Source organism: Schistocerca cancellata, chromosome 1 (genome assembly GCF_023864275.1).
Source record: "Schistocerca cancellata isolate TAMUIC-IGC-003103 chromosome 1, iqSchCanc2.1, whole genome shotgun sequence".
NCBI classification, from domain to species: Eukaryota; Metazoa; Arthropoda; class Insecta; order Orthoptera; family Acrididae; genus Schistocerca; species Schistocerca cancellata.
Genome location: NC_064626.1, coordinates 235,577,434 through 235,598,936, shown reverse-complemented (window position 1 = coordinate 235,598,936; position 21,503 = coordinate 235,577,434). Strand labels below are relative to the sequence as shown.

Genomic DNA, 21,503 nt, shown 5'->3' with positions numbered 1-21,503 from the left:
TCGAAAATTGCCTTCTGCAGAAAACTGATGCTATCTATAGTGTAACAATGCATTAAAGCTGAAATGTCTATTGAACAATTTCCACTTAATGATTATACATATATTTTGGTAATTTTCTTCTGCTTTTATGACTTAACATATTTCAGAGCGGGAAGTTTTGAATACGTGATTGAAGTATGCTTGAACAATATCCTTTCCAAAGTTTAAGTTCTTTATACGGATTTTTCCAGGAACCTCTTCAAAGACTGACGCGCTGAAAATAAAGTGACTCATGCGCACACGTTTGCGCTGTGATTGGTCACTGCGCGATGCCATTACTCTCATAGCGTCTACAGGATGCCATGCATAGATTGTATGTTGGCAGGTGGACGCCATCTTCAATGCTGTGAAGTGTAATAATACGCCGGAGTTGTCCGATTATCTTGCGAACGACAAAAGTTTCGGGACTCCGGTTAATTGGTATGTGTTCTTGGTTCTATATGTGTGCTACTGTAGAGAAATAGAACTCTTATGTCATCTGAAACACAACAGAGCGGTAAGAGTTGGGTGTGGTACGTGTATAAGGTCGGATGGACTGTCAAAGTGAAGTGATAGCGTAAAGAGTGTTTTTTCGTCCTCTCTTCAACAAGCCTTGAGATACACCAGAAGTTAAAGATTCAGTTCATTACCTTTGGATCTCTATACGAACAAACTATTTGCGATCGTAATAATATTTTATTCGTTGTGTGACGAAAACCAATACAATGGCCGCGATCGATGAGAGTAATGCCCCCAGTGACCGATTTCTCAAAGTTTAAACAGATACTTTGTGTTTAGTGTGATTGTTGAACCTAGCAGTGACCTGTTTATTGGTAAATATCTACGATCTTCATTGTTTTCGTCTAAAGATTGATATAATGTGAATGAGTTGTAAGATTCATTGAACTAGGCAGTTCGAATGGAATGTGTATTGTCGGTAGCTTTGATCTTGTATGTGGGGATATTCTTTAACTTTCGGAATTACTGATAACAGAAGCATTGTATAGAGTTTCTCGTGCCTTAGGGTTGTAGTGACTTTCACAGTTCTCCGTGATTGGAGTTGTCACTTGGAGGGATACGTAAACCGAATTTAACACAAAATGCCTCGCAAATATTGAGGTGCTTAATATGTCTGTACATTTCAGACCTGAATGATTGTACGGTGTTACGCCAGAAGAAAATTTTTGACGTATCAGTAAACTGGCTCGCAAATACATGAACCGATGTACTGTATACAAATGTTCAGAATAAAACTGCTGGCTACAGTGTTTAATCTTCAGACATTGAATTCACCGAAAGCAAACATTTAGTAATGAGTATTGCTCAGAATCGAATATTGTGAGATTCAGTATGCCATCGAAACACCTGTTGGTTGCTATTGATTATGACTTGTATTTTCAGTAGCGTAGCAAGAAATACAGATACGCGAACCTTAAGTCACTGACCAGCAGATGTATCAATAAGAGTTTTCAAACAATCAAAACTCATCCGACTCAGTTGATTGACCTAGAGTATGAAGTTAACATTATAAACCGCTGTCAAACTTTATTTGCTTTCCTTCTTTTAACTATGCACATTTTGTCGAAAGTTTATAGGCCAGATGAGAAAATCAGATAAATGTTGAATTTAGTGAAAAGAAACAGGGATAAGCCTTGTGAAAGCTTTTAATACCATCTCCTGTGGGGAAGGGGACAGTATTAACTATTATTAGTCATATGTCAGGATATCTTCAGAGGCAGATTAAAATGTACTGTTAGGACTCCCTCCCTCGCCCCATCCTACCCCAAATCTTGATTGTTGCATAGCCTGACGTCTAAGATCAGTGAAAGGAGGTTATTTGTGAGTTTGCAAATCCAATGATTGTAAATGCCAAATAAAGATTGTGGTAATATTGATCTTCACAGAGCTAGGTGGTGCAGTGGTTAGCGTAGCACACTGGACTCTCATTCAGGGCGACGACGATCATCATGATTTAGGTTTTTCGTGTTTTCCCTAAATCTCTTCAGGCAAATGCTGGGATGGTTTCTTTGAAAGGGCACAGCTGACTTCCTTCCCCATCCTTGCGTAAACTGATGAGATCAGTGACCTCGCTGTTTGGTCACCTCCCCCCAACAAATCAACCAATCAATATTGACCTGCAACATAGCATAATGTTTACTTTCACACCATATTTCTACATATTTTGCTATTTTTGTACACCTGTCATATCAATTAAAACAAGGTAAATTCATAAAATGTGTTTGATGCACGTATGTCGTAGATGTACTAAAAAAGAGGCAACTTTTACTGGCCTCTTATAAGGAAGTTTACTCCACAGATGTTGGCAACTACTGGCCATTGTTGCTCCTAACATTTAAATTTTTTGAGAAGGTAATGCACTCAGTTTTCACCTGTGTGTGGGGATGGAGTACTTTGCCAACTATAGTTTACATTTCAAAAGGAATTACTGAGGCAGCTATGTTTTATGTACACTGAACATAAAGTTTTTATAGTTATGAAATGTATATACTTTGGTATCTTCTGCATTTTGTTGAAGGCTTTTGTCTACTGCAATATTTTGTTTAGGGAATTTAATTATTCTGACATACATTGGTCAGCCGATTGGGTTCCTATTTAAAAAATGGGGCAGAAAGTTACACTATGATGTGTCAAATAATACAAATATGAAGACTCATCATCTACATGTGAAGAAATCACAAATCGTATTTCGCAGAGTTCAATCATGGTCGTATTACTGTTTTTAATTTTGGGTGAATGAAGCAAAATTTTAGAACTTTATGCCAATGCTACTAGTAATGTGGCCAAGCCGAATGAAGAAGCGTCAGCAGGGAAAATGGTAAAAGATATTTTTCTTAGTGAAGTGTTTCCCAAATGAGCTATCTGTAAACTTGGAAAAACTCAACTCATTTAGTTGTGTACTGTCAAAAATACTTCAGTGCCTAGTATCAAATGTAGAGAAAGTAGGATTGCACACTTCACAAAATATAGAGAGTTGTCCTATAGTAGAATATCAGTTAATGACAAATGAAATCAGGCAAATCACACAAATACCAGGATTTAACAATTTGTAGGGATTTGAAATGGAATGAGCACATAGGCTTAAATGTAGGTCAGGTAGATGGCAGACTTCAGTTCATTGGCAGGGTACTGGGAAAATGCAGTCAGTCTACAAAGAAGACTGCTTACAAAACATTTGTGCTTCTCAGCTTTTGAATATCTCTCAAGTGTGTGTGGGACCCATACCAAATCATATATTGGTCATATACAAAGGGCAGCATGTGTGTTCACAAGTTCAACCAAGTCCCCACTGTCTCGAGTTGCATCATAACTGGCCCACACCCCTGCTCCACATTGTGTTGTTTTCGGTATCTTATAAACTGCATTTTACCATCAGCTGTTTATTGTCCCATCAGTCATTTACTGGTTTTGGTTATAAATCGTCATCGCCGGCTGTGGTGGCCGAGCGGTTCTAGGCACTACAGTCTGGAACCACTACGGTCGCAGGTTCGAATCCTGCCTCGGGCATGAGTGTGTGTGTGATGTCCCTAGGTTAGTTAGGTTTAAGTAGTTCTAAGTTCTAGGGGACTGATGACCTCAGAAGTTAAGTCCCATAGTGCTCAGAGCCATTTGAAGCCATTTTTATTAATCGTCATCCAGGATTTATGTTAAAAACAGATTAGTTAAAAACATCCCATATTCGTTTGAAGTTGAACCACAGCGAAATGATCCAAAATTGTATAGTCAATTTGTCTTAGAATTTTGAGTCATATTTTATGTCAAACATAGAGACATCAAAGTAGTGTAGTTTGTCTAATATATGTGCATGATATGCACAAAAATTCTTGTAGAATATTTGCTATTATGTCAGGCATTTTTCACTATCTGTTAATTTTTATAATTATAAAATAATTAAAAGCCTGTGCTACAGAGTAGCCTGTTAGTACCACAAGCAGTATTTTACATTCACATCTCTTGGCTTTGCAACTAATTCCCAAGTTGTCACCTACAACCTAAACAAGACCTCTGGCTGTGCTACAGATCAACACAAAATACATATATATAATGTGATAATTTTTTTGGGAAAGGGGGCCACAACCAATCTGTAACTGCCTCCCTCTCTCACACACACACACACACACACACACACACACACACACACACACACACACACGTATGTATTCATTCTGCCTTCCTACTTTTTGTTAGGTCTGTTTATTGTATTAACAATTTTCTAAAAGATTAAAAAAAAAAAAAGACTGCTGTGAGAACAAGTCCAGAGTGTTGGCCATTTATATTTAATTTTGTGCTGACATTGAGTAAAATAATATATTAAAATTACTTCAGTATTGCAGAATAATCATTGAACATCACTTTTTCTTTAACACAAGCATAAATATTTTAATTATTCTTCTAAAAAGAAAATTTAATGGACTAGTATTGTATTTGCAAACTGATGTGTGAACTTATTTCCAAGTGTGGAACATTTTAGTATGATAAGGAATCTATTTTGTATATTGCCCACTTTTATCGGTTCATGGGTACGTAAAAAAAGTGAGTGGTGGGGCAATGTGTAGTCATGGTAACAGATACTGATTCTGCTTAATCTCTGTGTTATTATGTACTTCAGAGTGCATGTAGAATATTTAAAATTAATTTTCTTGCTTATGCAGCTGTTGTGTGGCCATTTAGCCACCATAGTTTTTAGTATGAGCGACATAACAAGCAATACTTATCATTTTCCAAGTGCGTAAAACCTTTTGAGAGGGAGTCTGGAATGGGAACATTCTCCTCGTGAGGATAATATGAGTGTTACCACAGGACAACTGGACTGTGCATAGTGTACAGACACAGGGCATGCTATTAATGGTGAAAAGTGTTCTCAACCTCTTTCTGCACAGAAAGCATAATGCACCTACTTGCACTGCACTGTGGTATCACCTTAGTTGCAGCAGTATAACTCAACCACAGTATTTTTGCACTTGCCCTTTATTAGAAAAACATGGCGACATTACAGTAAACAAGTAAAGTGGTGACTAAGGAAAGTGCTTCACACTGCCAGTGCTCTCAAGTCAGCTGTGGATATATGCGCTGATGTATGATAAATAAGATGACCAAAGCACCCTCACTGAGGTCCAATAATACTGATGATGCTATAATCACTATCACTTTTGACATATAAAATTGTAATCTATCGAAATTGTATGTTCTACTGCACATGTAGGTTTACTTATATTGGTATCAGTGCACCATTTTGAAGTATGTAATAGCAGCAGTATGTTGTCACGTAAAATAAACACTATTCATCATGAATGCAATATTTTGGTGAACATGCTACTTTGCATTCACAAGATGTTGACTCATGTTGGAACATCAGATTGCAGAGTTTCAAATTGTTATAGTACGTATGCAAGAAGGGAGCTGGTATTTTGTTTTGAATTAGTGGTCTTTCAGGTTTCTGAATCTCATTTCTGTTTCCGTGAAATAGTCTGTATTTTTGTTGGGCATCATTGGCAGAGGTGAATCTGGTTCAGATTACATTCTGTTCTTTCTGGGATAGTTTCAAGTGCATACTGTGTATGTACTGCTGTGAAAACACATGAAAAAAATGTATTTATCACTGAGCATTGATTCATTATTTTTACGTGTGAGAAGTGCACCAAACTGTTTGGCTGGACTGTTTCTTTGCAAAAAATTTAAATGCTTTCCATTTGCTTTTCAGTTATTATATTGTGCTGTTCATTGGTAACCTCTGTTGTAGGAATTCCTTGAAGATTCCATGACACCATGAGTTACCAGATGCAGCAGCCACAGTCTAGACTTAGTAAGTATAATATGTTGCTGTAATTGAGTATTTGTGGATGCATCTTAAACATGGTCTTTCAGTTAGTATGCTGTTCACTCACATGTATTTTAGTTATAAAGGTTAACAGAACAATGAAAAATAAAGGTTGCCCCCGTTATGCAGATTTGTATCTTCCATTAGAATCTGAATGGAAGAACACTCCCTCCTTTTTGTACTCTAGTAAGAAATTGTTTGGTTTGTTATGTATCTTGTGAAGAAGCATTCCATCCTTTATGAAGTTCAGAAATATCAAAACAGTTTAGCTTTGTATGTGACTTTAGTTAGTTTTTAATAATTCCATATTTGAGACAAATATAAGAAGCGTTGCAGAAGGCAATTTTCTTCAGTGTTCATTTTTGCATGACTTGAGGAGAACCACTTTGTGATTAAAACTGTATGGCAAGTATAAGTTCTTGCTTTCTAGTTTGGAGTGTTTTTGGCTAATTCAAGAAGACCAACTACACTTGAGAGAGCTAGAAAGTTTTAAAGCAGAAGAGTAAAATCAACTTATGCACATGTCAGGGTTTGTCCATTTGTGTACTGGCAGCTAGACCTTCAGTCCTCAGTTTGGAACACCTTTGCCATATCTGTAAATATAAGGAGCTAATTTCAGTCTTAGGGAAACTCTCTGTTGAGGTCAGATTTCAACAACAGCCTGAAGAGAATTGTTGCAAGCTATTGCAGGTAGGGCAATGTGTTCTGTATGTCAGACAGAATTTGTTGGGCCTATCTACACATGCAATTAATACTGTTTGTAAGACTACAGTAGAATGAAAGTGTTTCCTTATTTATGGGTGAGGTGTCAAAGTCGTAAAATAAGAAATGTTTAAGATGATATTGCCTCTGTCGGGTCAAAAATTCTGTTATACATGATGGTACAAAGAAATGGGAAAATTTGAAACAATTGCAAAAAAAATTACAGAATATTACTAACTGAATTTGATGCTGAAGTGTGTGTTCCACAAGAGTAGAAATGCCATTAGGGATCTTTTTTAAATATTATGTCATTTAAGTGCTCTGCATTTTGCCATATACATTCACTAAGCCGATTCTGAATATTTGCAAAAGTTGGCCCAGTGTGTTAATCTGGTTTATTGGCCATGTTTTCTTCAATCTGAGTCTTTAGCTGGGCCAGGTTTATTGGTGTAGTCCGGTACACAACACTTTTCAGATATCTCCACAAAAAGCAGTCAAGGGATTCATGGTCTGCAGTTTGGGGCAGGCAAGAGATGTCGACATTCTTTGGAAGTATTGAGACGTCATACTGACAGCAGTGTCTCCTTCATCTTTAAAGGAATAAGGGCCCATCACCCCATGGCACGACACTACAGACCATACAGTAAGGTCCGTTTCACACTGGGACATTGGTGACAGTCACCAGCGACGGTCTCCAACAGAGATACATTCATTTGAACTGGAGCATTCATACCAGGACACTACACAGCCTCGCCGAGCTACTGTGATGCAGCTGTTACTCACCCTCGCCACATGTGATGGACAAGGTCACTGTGTTCACAGAAGTCACTGCTGGACATGCATTAGTTTGAATTGGAGTGTTTGCACTGGGGGACGGAGACACAGATCACAGACACAGCACTGCAGATTTGGCAACAGATGGCAGTCATTTTTGAGAAAATGACACAAAACATTCATTGTACATTATACTGTACACATTGTAGCCATGAGTTTAGATTTGCTTAACACTGAAGATTTTATAAGTGAAGTAGAAAACCGTCCTATTTGGGTTGTCAAAAGCATTGACTATAGCAACAAAGTGGTGAAAACGAATGCTTGACAAGAAATTATAATGAAGTTTGTGCCTGACTGCAATGAGACTAGCATAGATGAAAAAAAACAAAATTGGTATGTTGTGTGTTCTTTTTTCAAATTTAATAACCTATTTTTCAGACCATAAAAGACTAGCGAAATGTAGTTGCTATGCCTGTAAAGGCTAGGAGGGTAGTAACCTTCAAGCACATTTGCATCCCTCACCCCTTTTCTTTTGCATTTACCAGTATCAAGCATACCTTTATGCAGTCTTAATGTGATAAGAAGGGACAAAATGGATTAGCATGGAGAACCATGAACTCACCCCTACAGGGCAAATGAAGAAGAAATCTAAAGAAATACTTATATTTCAAAATTTTCATAACGAAATTGAGGGTGCGTCTTATCGTCATCTTATGGTCCGAAAAATACAGTTAAAATATCATTGTCCATTCCTGTGATTTATCAAATTAAGTTTTCGGCATTCGGAAATACTGAAAAAACTTCTTCTCATCTTGTCTCAGATCGACATAAAGAGTATAAAATAATCCTTTCTCAAGCCGATCACATATCAGTGGATATATGTGTAATGAACATTTTGTCTTCATTCTCCTCCTCCTCCTCAGCCTCCTCCTTAGAAGTACCAACAAAAGTTCCTCCTCGCTCGAGTCCGTTTCACTAAGTTATCAGTTGGCAGTAACTGCAGTGTCGGACACCAGAGATCCAGGAGTGTTCATCACAATTACCGGTGATCGGCACTGGTGACCATCAGTGTCCCAGTGTGAAACAGGCCTAACTTTAGCACTGGGTAACAGACCCTTATGAAGCACTTCAGGATTCACCTGTGTCCAGTAAGGCATATTCTCATTATTCAGAGCCACTTAGGTGAAAATGGGCTTCATCTAACATTCGAAAATTTTCAGTGAAATTGGCATTCTTGCTGATTTTAGCCAACAAGTTTCCACAGAATCGCACGTGCAATACGGATGGTTGTTCAACAATCTGAAGCTTGTAAGAATGCAATTGTGAAGGCTGTGAAGCCTCTTTGCATGCTCAGGTGTCAGAGCCCCAGTGATGAGCCAAGTTCTCACCACTTCAGTTTGCCCAGAATTAATGTTTTTTGGGATACATACAGACAAGACACACCACTAAGCTGTTTTCAAAGTTACAAACCCGCATTTTGTTTGTGTGTGAAGAAGGAAATTGACTGTAGGACAGGATTTTGTAATGCTGCTGAAACACTTTTTTTGCAGCTGTCACTAAGCTCCCGGGTCAGGTCAGATGTCTTCATCAGTCTGAAGAGAGTTGTTGCAAGCTAGTGTAGGTAGGGTAAAGTGTTCCATATGGCAGACAGAGAATTTCTTGATACCAATAAAGAACAAAGCTCTGTCAACACATAGGTAATATGCTTTCGCAGCAACCATACACTCTGTACAGCTCCACTGCAACTGAATGTCCATCACTGTTCCACTTATTGAACATGTTGAGGGTTGCCAGTGTCAACGTCAAATGTTACCGTTTCTCTGTGCTTCTCCATATGTGAAAAGAATGGTGGCTTTTTCATTCAACATGAAGTGATGTCACTCAATTCATGTAAGAGGCACTGAGTTGTTACGTATACTAATGCTATTCTCAGGTTGCAGAAATGCTTACCCATTTGTCAAAGATGGAATATAGTAATTAAGCACTTGTGTGTGAACCAGAATAAAAACTGAATGACAGCTGGTAATGGGGCAGCAACTACCATAGAACAACCAATAGGAAAAGTCTTCTTCTGTTTTGTACACCATTGTTACATGAGTCTGAACCTCATGTAGCACTTACCATACTCAGTTACAAACAAAAATTATGGCTGCTATCATAACCATAAAGATTTGTTTTCTGAGTATGCTTAGTTTCTTCATGCATCAAGCTTACATTATGCAACAGGATGTTTGTAACTAGCAATAAAATTAATTATACCATTATGATCCTGCGCAGTGTCTTCTGTACCACATGTTAATGGTAATAATGAGTATATTCAGTATGGAATCTCAACTGTTGCCAACGCAGCCATATTGTGTTGATGAATATCAGCAGACATTGTCCCTCCTCCCGCCCCCTGCACCATATTTTTGCTCAACTGAGCAAAATTAGACACCAAAAATGCCACAGCGCATGTGTTGACGCATTATATTGTCCACATAGCTGCAGTATGCTTGGGAGTTCATACTGTACTGCCACTATGTTCTTGTTTTGCTGGCTGCCTTGTGGTTTTGATGTGGGTTGATGTGTGAAGACATGACTGAGAGAACCTTGAGTTTTCTATGGCTGAAGAGATTCTGTGGGGGATAGGGCAGTGATTGTGCCCAGCTACCAAAAAACACAGAAACTGGTGATGGTGATTTGTCGAGTGGTTTATAAGGACATGGAGATTTTTTATTTGTTGAGTATGGAGGAAATTGTGAGAATTGATGGAAGTTAGGCTTACTTTTAGTAGCAAAACCAAGTTACATACATGCAATTAATTTTCCTAATAATTGATATTTTTAATGAGGAACCGGTGTGTGAGCCCATGTAGAAATTTGCCACCTGTAGCAATTACTTCTACAATTTTAATTGAAATGTGATAACTGAAATGAAAGCAATACAGTTGTGGTACTATGTAAACTTCTGATTGTTGGATTAATCTTCTGCATGAACTCCTGTCATTTTTGATAATCTGAGAATTCATTGTGAAATTGAATATTGACACTCACTTACGAACTAATGATTACTCATTAACTTTTCTCCTTAAACATTGCATCTAATTGACTAATTTAATTTGATTAGAAAGAAATGCTCTGGAAACCGTTTGTCTTTGCAGTTGTTATACTTAAGGTAATTCTAGAGATAATGGCACCTTTTTGAAATACTTTCTGTGCCACATTTTGCACTAGAAAGTAACAAGAAAATTTATTTCGATAGACACTACTTTCCTGCGAGAAATAAAGTAATCAGTAGCTTCTTCAATATTATTTGTAATAGTTTTATGTAACACAAAATCTTCAGTTGGTGTAATACCTATTTAAATCTTCACTAGCACATCACTAACACACTGATGGCATTTTGGATGCTGCAACCACCTTTCTATTCTGCTTGTTCTTACTCTTTATTTTCAAAATTTATAAGCGTGGCACAAATATTTGTTCTTTGTCTGATGACGCAAGCAATGCAGCATACACCATGTTGCCTTCTGTCACTAGTCTGTTGGAATTTTTGTGAAAATCTTTTTAGGAAAAGAGACAATCATCTTTCCTATGATCTAAATGACAGTGACTGTAGGAAACGAGTAGTCTTCCCCGAAGGCAATAGGAAGTACTCCGTGCAGCTTTATACAGCTAATTTTCAGTGTATATAAGGAAATGATCATTTTATTTGTTCAACTACTACAGCTGTGAAAAATCAAGAAGAATGCTGTAATTAGTTTCAGGAAGTGTATCATTATTATTGGTTTTCAGCTTTCATTAACTGGTTGTGGAACTGAAGTAGTAAATTCTTTAAATAATTCACATTTACTACAGGCAAGGAAGTCCTGATGGATAAAATTTACAACAGTGTAGTGAGATAAAAGTGTATTGAAAAGTGTGTGTGTCGGAGGGGGGGGGGGGGGGGGTGCTACTGTTCTGAGTAGTACTCCATGTTCAGTGAATTGCAACTTGATGGAAAAAAGGTGGAGTCTAAATAGAAAGTAAAAATCAAATGTTAATAAAGCAAAAGACTGTCACGTTATTAGCTCCTTCTGCAAGAACAGTTGCCACCAGTCTGAAAACAGTAATCCATCCATTGATGCTTTGGCCTCCCAAATTTTAAAGTTAGTTCCAGTAATGAGACTAAATGACAATGTAGGAGGACTAAAAAGGGATCAGAAACTATTGTAACATTTCGTCTCTTTGAATAACTTTTCAACAAATTTGAAACACATTTGGGTGCATTTCAGTGCAACAGGCCTTTTGTCCTGACTTTGGGAAATTACAGAGCTTATTACAAAGCCATATAACTATTGAACTTCCATTTCGAATTAACTCAAAATATTTTAAAAGAACACATTGCCATTTGACTATTTTTATTGTTTATTAAAGTGCAACGCAGGTTTCATTCTTTTATGCCATTTTCAAGTATTTGATTTTATGTCTTTAACAGGACACTTAACATGTTGTCAAGCTCAAAGTTGGCCTGTGTGGCCTAACAGTGTGTTAAGTATCCTGAAATATATGTGAAAGACATACAATGAAATACTTGAAAATGGCATAAAAGACTGAAACCTGGGTTGTACTTAAACAAACTATAATACAGTTAAATGGCAGTGTGTTCCTTCAAAAAAATATCAAAAACTGTTTGAAACACACAACTTGCGTAAAAGATAAACAGAAAATGGGGAAAGGAAGTAACTTGTAAACTATAAATATGTACATATATTGATATTGGCAGTGGTAGCAAGCCAACTGTAACAGGGCCTTTTAAAAAAAAAGACTTGAAGACTGGGAGACCCATCTAAAGAGCATAAAAGCATCCTCACCATTTAAAATTTTTCTAGTTTCAGTGACTGTTTCTAGTATAAATAGTGATGTACATCAGTGTGCTAGTGAGGTGAAGCTCCACTCTAGTGCCTCCTGAAATTTCAGCTTTGGTTCAGTCACCAAAGCTATGAAATGCCCTGTGGTGCACAGTTGATAACATGTATATCATATTGACATATGAGCACAACATTTCACAATGATGAAGAAAAGCCCAAAGTCCTTCATTTTTGAGACTGCTTTTAGTTTTACTGTATCCCGCTAAAAGTTCCACAGCCTTGGGATTTTCTGTAGCCTTGGGATTTTCTGTATCAGCATCTGGATGCTTTGAAAGATTACCTCCCTTTAAGATGAAGTGGTTTGTCATCATTGAATGCCCAGCTGAGAACCAAATCATCATTTTCAAATTAAACACTCACAAAATTTGATTGTATGTCATTGCCAGCTATTAATATTGTAATAGCTGTATACAATGTGACTTCTTATTTCATGGTCATCAGAAAGTGTACTCATGAGTTCAGAATTCACAATTTGTCCCATATGTGGAGTTATCATCATTTGTACGACACTATAAATTTAAACTGTCTCCACTGTTTCATTTATAAAACTTAATTGTCCAATGAATTCATATTTGCAAAAGCAAAGTGTGTCCTTGATTTCTGACAGCATAACAAAGTTCATTAACCAGTTTTGATTACCTGACAGTTTTCTAAGCTATTGTATTTCATTTGTTATGTCATTTGTGTAACAACCAAGTCTAAACACTTCTCATACTTCAGAACACTTTATATTATAATACATTATAACAACAGGTTTTACTGTCAAAGAGATAAGGCTTAACAAGGCTGCTAATGAATTTTCAAAATTCAAGATTTGCTTTCCATTTTGTGTAGAAAAATGAGTGCGATTTGATATGCAGAGTTCTAGCACATTCAGACCAGATAATTTTAGTATTATATGTATTATTTTATTTATAAGTATTATAATTATAGAGGCAAACCCCTGAAAACTATTTACAACACATCTGCCGGGAAAGCTTGAAGAGTCACATTATAATTATATTTTGTATGAAATTACGACAAAAAATTATTTGGGTATAAGTCTGAACAGAATTTATTTGCTGGAGAATACAAGAATATTTCACATAAATCACAAAATACAATTATGTTAGTGCCATTTTTAACATTATGGTGTCCTTAGCAAAGCCTTTAGTGATTAGCAATACAAACAATTTATCAATTGCTGTATACAAAATAGCTGACAAATAAGCAAAAGGGTCATGTTTCAGATCAATGCTGGTACATTTTCGTGTCATGTAAATTATTTTATGGCACCTTTTGCAGTAAATGCATTAAGTATATTCCTGGTGTATTGTTTCCTTGTCTTCTTAAAAGTGGGATGATGTATAACTGTTATAAAAGATCATTTGTGGATAATTTGTCTATGGCCGTACCCTATAAATAAACCATTTTCAACATGACAGGTTTCAATATTTAGAAGGAAACTTCATGACATGTAAGGAAGTTGAGCTTTGTTAAAAATAGATGCTGTGCTTTGCCTTGCTGTAGAATCACATTAAATTTTACCAGGTCCAAGGTTGAAGCCTCAAAAACTTGAGAGGCATTTTTTTAGTGTTATCTTTAATAGCAGTAAAAGACAGCTGTTTCTTTTTCCATTGTGATTGGAAATCTTTCAGTATAACATACCAAAATGTAAATAATGTAGCTGTTACCATGTTAATGAATTTACTTGCTTCTGACCATAATTTTAGTGAAAACTTTAAGTTTATTTATCAGAATTAACTGACAGTATTGTTTTGTTACATGCAGATTTCAACATGGGATTAGTGATACATGTTTAATGATTTCCATCCCCTTTTTGTGGTGAATGTTGTTCTTGCTGCTGCCCACCACCCTTACACCTCTCTCTCTCTCTCTCTCTCTCTCTCTCTCTCTCTCTCTCTCTGTGTGTGTGTGTGTGTGTGTGTGTGTGTGTGTGTGTGTGTGTGTGTGTCAAACTGCATTTCAAAATTAACTTTATGCAAGCTGCAATTACAAAAAGCCGCAAATGAAATAAAGCAGAGTATATCAGGGATGTATAGAAAGTGAATAAAACAAATAATGTGTTCATTACACTAATAGTGTTTCTGTTTACACTTTTCATGCAGACCAATTCATTTGGAAATTTCTGCTGATTTAATACTTGTGTTACACTATTAACAAACAAGTAAACCATTGTGTTTATTTGCTGAAGACAAGGCACTCGTCACTGGGTAAATTAGATAAAAAATGTGTACTGTTGCCCAAAGAGTACCTTCTCAGAAATCCTGAGTTACAAGATACTTCTCTCCTAGCAAAGGTGCAGCAGGCTTCTTGTGAATTTTTGGCAGCTGTTTTAGGTTACCTGTTCACTAATTCTTGCAATACGTAAAATAATGTAATGCAAAATTTTTTGGTGTTTTATTACACAATGTGTCAGAAAATGTCTGTTGTGACACAAAGCTGACAGCTCGTTGTAACTCACTCAAATGTAAGTTAATACCTTTAGGTTTTTGCTCAGATACATCAATGCATACTGTAGATAACAGATATATTTATACCCCAAAAGATGGTTCTAAAATGTCTTTTCTGATTAGAGCCTTCAGAATTTAGAATTGTAACTCCATTTCATACTATTGATTGATGAGCTATATTTTCAAAATTCTTTGTTCTTTTAATCAATATAAGATTGTCAAAATACGTGTTTTGATGTCATCAAAGAAATTTGTAAAGACAGTCTCAAAATAGTACCAGATAGTAGGTAGTTTCCTTTCTGTTTACAGGCAGAAAACCTATTAAATGACTCTTTCACTATATGGTTGAATATATGTTGTGAAATTACAAAAGCTTTGAAATTACAAGGCAAATGATTGTAAAAGCCACCCAAAGGTTGTGGTGTAACTATTGCTATATCCTTTTAGCTGGGATGTTACACTCCCGCAGTATACATGACAGCCTTTGTAGAGATCAGAAAAACAAAGGATACTGACAAATTAAAATGTTAATACAGGCTGTTTTGTAAGTGTGGGTAAGTACCATGAAGTGTGTTCTCCACAAAAAGCAAGGGTAAACATTCTGTTTTGTCAAACAGTCTTAACCTTCGAGAAGTTTTTAACTAAGTAGAACAAAATAATGATGGTTATAATGCCTCATATATGTATATAAAACTCTGAAAAATACAATAACCCACAGCTCTAAAGATCAGTGTTGTTGTAGATTGGAGGAAGACATTTATTGAGTACAAGGATGAGCAGTATGAAGGGGGAAAAAGTACAGATTGTACTTAATGCTGTTGCTCAGAAAGATAGCATTGAGTTTCATTTGTGGCTTAGATTTCCCATATTTTCAAAACTGGTCTAACAAGTATTGTGCTCAAAAGTGACCACGACCTGCAGCTGAAGTAAATATGGTGAGACAGAGAACTTTTTTAGAAGTTTTTGAATCGAAACTCATAAACCTCATAGAAGAGTTTGTGCAAATGTAATTTTTTTGTCATCAAATTACTCAGTTCCTATTGATTTACATTAAAATAAAAACATTTTGTTACGTTGCCTGAAGTTATTGTCCCTTGTGAAACTTGTTAATCATGTAATAACTAATGTTCTTACCTTTGGAAAATAAAATTAAATATTAAAATTACATTGCACACAGAAAAAGGAAAGTAAAATGTGAAATTATTTAACATACACCTCTTCCTTGGAGACACTAATTTAAAATTTAGAGAACAGTGAAGTCATCAGTGTTACAATTGGAAGAAACATGGATGAATAAATAAAATTGGCCTGGGCAGGTGCAGATGATGTAAGTTGGACTACCTTTCTCAAGGTGCATAAAATACTATCTGGGCCAGTTTCATTTTGTACAAAGGAGCCATCAGGAGTTCCATTATTTTATAGTTTAATAATCACATCAACAGTATATCCATATGCGACCAATGTCAACTTATACCAGTTTTTAAAAAAAATCTGTGTTATAAAACTTGAGCTGAATTCCTGCTCAGAGTATGGAATTGCTGACCTGAGTCATACATGTCACAATTAAAACCTATTTCACTGGTAATTTATCCAATAGATTTTCACCAAGCAGCAAGTATAAAAAGAAGCGTGAATCATTTTTAAGATTCACAGATGACATAGTCTGTTTGGCTTAAACAGAGGAAAATTTTAGGAAACAGAAATTACATTATGTCAGGCGCAATGTAGATTAAAGATAAACAGAAAATGGCAAGGGAAGAACTGTTAGAGAATAGACTACTGACATCAACTCAGGAAAATAGTTCAGGTCTCAGCAGTTTAGCTATGGGAAGAAAGGTTTCCGTTGCTTAGATGACCATACTGTTTAGTGCTTAAAACTTAATTCATCAATTCATAAATTTAGCAACTTTGCTAATATGAAGTCATCACAAAACTGTATGAGGTTGAAGTAAAGCATGATTTTCATTTATTTTGTTGTTATTGAGCTGATGAATCTAATAAAACATGTCCCAGATGTGTATCTGCAGTAGTTTTCCAGAACATCCAGAGAAGTGAAGAAGTAATTATGTAAAAAATTTTAATTTATTAACTACTTGGCCCAATTGGTTTTTTTAATTCCAGACAATTGTACAAAGTTTTCAACAGAAGTTGTAAAGAATTTAATTTTGGAAAAACAATGGCAATAACATTTACTGAAACTGTATGAATGTGTCAGATAATCTGCTTTTATTAATACCATTGCACACTTGAATTAATGTTAAACCGGAAAAAACAAAGCTCAGTTTAAGGAAGTTGTATAGTGTACATACAATTTCCCAATACATTCACAGTAAATGTTCAAAAATATCTCCACTGAGTTCAATGCATTTAGCTGCATTGGTATGAACTGATTTTGTTGCTCGATTCAGTTTCAATTAATTTTGTCTATTGCACTCATAATGCGAGCAAGTAATGCCTCATGTGTATTGTCTTTGCCTTCATAAACTGTATCAAGTGGAACACCTTCAAGCAAGTGGGGCATTTCTTCTTGGAGGAATTGTAACTACGTCTCGCCAGTTAGACGTCCTGGGAAAATGAATGTTCCAATAAAGTGTGTGTTAATTATACCACACCACATATTTATGCTGAATCACTACTGGAAATTGTGTTGCTCTGTGGCATGTGGGTTTGTCTCAGACCATACGTGCTCTGTGTATACCATCTTGAGTAAACTGTGCCTCATCAGTAAATAAAATGTATTTGTGTAACTGCCGATTAGTATTTAACCAGTTGCACAACTCCAAGCGAAGGGCAGGATCTCCCGGATGTAAATGATGCACTTTTTGTTTATGGTAAGGATACAGTATACTGTACTTCAGTGTATGCCAGACCTTTAAAGATTGTGAAATGCCTAATCGTTGAGAGATCTGTCACGTACTGGTACCCGGGTAACATTGAACAACATCCATAATATCTTCATGTATCGAGCACTCATACTGATTGTGGAAGCTACGTAGAGAACCTGTCTCCCGTAACATTCAAAATACTCCACTAATGGTTCGTGCATTTGGAATCCTCAGAGTTGGATAACATATGCGATATTTGTTAACTGCAGCTTTAGCATTACCACGACATTTGCCATAAATAAACACCATATCGCCATATTCCTCTGTCGTAAATTTGAAGCACATCCCTATTTCATAAATAATCTACAAACTAAAACAGTTACTATGTGGTTTCACTTAAATACACTGCTGTTATTATGTTCTTTCACTGAACAATACATAAAACTAACTCGTTTCAAGGTTAGGAAACGACTGAAACAACTCACTAGCATTCTTCATGGAAAGTAAACAAATTTACTTGTATAATAATCTTTACTTCCCTGGATGTTCTGAAGAACTGTTGCAGATACATGTCCGGGGCATGTTTCATTAGATTGACCAGACCAATAACAACAAAATAAGTGGAAATTGTGCTTTACTTTAACCTTGTACAGTTTTGCGATGGCTTCATATTAATGAAGTTGTTAAATTTCAGGCAAAATCTCTTATTAACTGTAACTCTGTAACTAAACATTTGCAGACCTATGTTTATATGAACCATTTTCTTTAGTTTTACTTGTAGAATAACATATTAAAATATTTGCATGTCTCTGAATCATCCTGTATAAGTGCATCATTTGAAATAATTTTGACCCTGTCGGTACATGTAGGGTGCCCACAATTACAGTTCTAGTTTGAAAACACTAGAAAGAAAACCACTGTTTCGAATGATGTCAAATTTGAACAGCATGGTATTAAAACAAGGAATATCATGGAACAAAATGAATAAATAAATTAAAATAAATGAACCTTTTACCAATAGATGGCTTTATAAGTGTCTAAACATAAATAGGGCTGGCTACAAAGGTCAGGTGAATCGCAGTACGAAGGCCATGGTTTGAGTTGTACATTACATCATCTGTACTGTTCAATGTCCATGACTCCAAGAGTTCAGCTGTCAACAGTTGTGGCCCTGTTAGGTAAGCCCATCCACCACATCAAGGTCATACCACATTGGATAGGAAAAGTCAGTTTTTTATTGTCCTGGGGCCAAGAATGAAATAAAAAGCAAAATGACATCGGTTCCCCATTGCCGTGAGACTGGCCCAAGACATATTCAGTATGTTGTCCACCGTTTTCTGCCGCAAGTTGAAATCGAACCTCATCATGTTCGACAACATATCGGAATGTCGTGAGGGGTCCCGTCCATAATGTGTTGTGCAATGCATGCCTTCAATTCAGCTTCCTTTGTAATTGGAGCACTGAACACATCTTTCAGAGCCGGCCGGTGTGGCCGTGCAGTTAAAGGCGCTTCAGTCTGGAACCGCGTGACAGCTACGGTCGCAGGTTCGGGCATGGATGTGTGTGATGTCCTTAGGTTAGTTAGGTTTAATTAGTTCTAAGTTCTAGGCGACTGATGACCTCAGAAGTTGAGTCGCATAGTGCTCAGAGCCATTTGAACCACATCTTTCAGAAAACCCCACAGCCAGAAGTCACATTAATTAAGACCAGGTGGTCAGGTGACCTGGATGGCCAGGCTGTAGGGAAATGTTTTCTGATAATTCTAATACTTCACTGGCTGTGCAGTGTGCAGAGAAGTACCATCTTGCATAAAAATGATCCTACCCACACATCCATGCTGTTGAAGGTTTGGAATGACATCGGTGTGCAAAAGACGCTTAGCATTTACCAGTAACGGTAAAGATAACAGGACCCGCAGGACTCGATCTCCTTGAAAAAATTGGTCCTACAGTAAACAATAAACAAAGGCATCAACCTATACCATGCAGTCACCTTCGTGGAATGAACCACATCCAGCCATTCTGATGTAGGTTTTCCGCAATTTCCCTAAATTGCTTCAGGCAAATGCCAGGATGGTTCCTTTGAAAGGCCGTGTCTAACTTCCTTCCCCGTCCTTCCCTAATCCGATGGGACTGAAGATTTCACTGTTTGGTCCCCTCTTCCGAATCAACCAAAAGTAGAATGGAGGAGTACTGGTTGATGGAAATGGGTTTCGTCTGTCCACAGAATGTCCAGTGGCCATACATTTTCCACTTCCATGCTAGTAAAAAATTCCGGAGTGAACATTTATCTTGCTGACAAATCTGCAGAAAGCAGCTCTTGAATGTAAATGGTTTTGTACAGATAGCAGTACGCAATGTTTCGTAGGATTTGATGCACTGTGCTCACTGGCACATCGAATATTTGGACAATTCCCTGTGCACTGCATGTTTGCACATTGCCATTTGCCCCCTTCCGCAATGCTGTGGCCACATCTTCGACAGATGCCAGATAAACTGCTTTCCTCTCTCTGCGACATTACTTTTCAAAAGAACTTGTCTTTTCAAATTTGACCCGTCGCAGACCTTACATCCGACGAATCCCTTTTTTCATACCCTTGAATGTCCAGAACTTCTGCAGGGCTACCAGTGTGCAGCCACTGTTCTTGTTAAAGAGCTTTACCAGCAGCGCGTGATTCTTCAAGGAGAGTCATGTTGAGTGTATCGGATGCAAACTAAGGAAAAGCTAACTGTGTCATCTATTGGTCAGATTTTCATTAATTTATTTTGTTCCATAAGTTTCCTCCAAGCCAAGAACGTGCTGTTAAATTTTGAGGTCATTCTGAGCAGTGGTTCTCTTTCTACAGAATTTTGAACTTGGAACTTCAGCATTATGTTGCTATTAATTCTTGTTGCCCACTGTGTAATTGTGCTAGTGCTGTTGGTATTAATTTTGTACATGGCTACATTCCTTTAAAAATTATGTCATTGTAGCCCGAAGTTTTAATTTGGTGGACTGTCATACTATATGTTGACTATATTCTCCTCTCCCTTAGTGGTTGATTCATTTTGCGAACTGAATTTCCATGTACTGAAAGTACAACAATATTTCCAAAAATTCCTCTCAGAAATTTATTAAATCTACGTAGTTTGGTTGGCCAGCACTCACCTTCGTAACTTCCAGAGTAGCTGATAGAAAAACATAGTTGCATTTTCCCTTTTATCCCATGAAGATGGAGTGTGTGGTTCTCAAGTCAGGAGTGGTACAATTTATTTTTCTGTGTTTCTATAGGCTTTACTGGGAGTTGAAGTTCCTAAAGATAAGTATGGTCAACCTTATCCATCTCTCTGTGAATGTAGCAAATTTCAAAAAATGATGTTGCTTTCAGTCCATAGATTCTTGATTGATGTAGCTCTCCATGATACTCTATCGTGTACAAGCTTCTCATCTCCAAATAACTACTGCAACCTATGTCCTTCTGAATCTGCGTAGTGTATTCATCACTTGGTCTCCCTCTACTATTTTTTACCTTCCACACTGCCCTCCAATACTAAATTCATGATCCCTTGATGTGTCAGAACATCCACCACTCTAATCTTCAGCATTCTTCTGTAGCACCACATTTCGAAAAATTCAATTCCCTTCTTGTCTAAACTATTTATCGTCCATGTTTCACTTCCATACATGGCTACACTTCATACAAATACTTTCAGAAAAGACTTCTTGACATTCAAATGTTAACAGATTTCTCTTCTTCAGAAATGCTTTCCTTGCCATTACCCATCCACATTTTATATCCTCTTTACTTCGAGCATCATCAGTTATTTTGCACCCCAAATAGCAAAACTCATCTACTACTTTAAGCGTCTAATTTACTAATCTAATTCCCTCAGCATCACCTGATTTAATTCGACTACATTCCATTATTCTCGTTTTGCTTTTGTTGATGTTCATCTTATATCTTCCTTTCAAGACACTGTCCATTCCGTTCAGCTGCTCTTCCAGGTCCTTTGCTGTGCCTGACA

The 21,503-nt window shown here is 36.8% G+C and overlaps 1 protein-coding gene across 1 annotated transcript in view; it reads left to right on the top strand.

Moving 5' to 3' along the window:
* Positions 1-308: 308 nt before the first annotated feature.
* LOC126170077 (armadillo segment polarity protein) overlaps positions 309-21,503 on the top strand; it is an 88,247-nt gene continuing 67,052 nt past the window's right edge. Inside the window, 2 exon segments of the mRNA XM_049920695.1 lie at positions 309-459; positions 5,777-5,839. Of these exon segments, the coding sequence (XP_049776652.1) occupies positions 5,803-5,839 (37 nt within the window). The 5' untranslated portion in view covers positions 309-459; positions 5,777-5,802.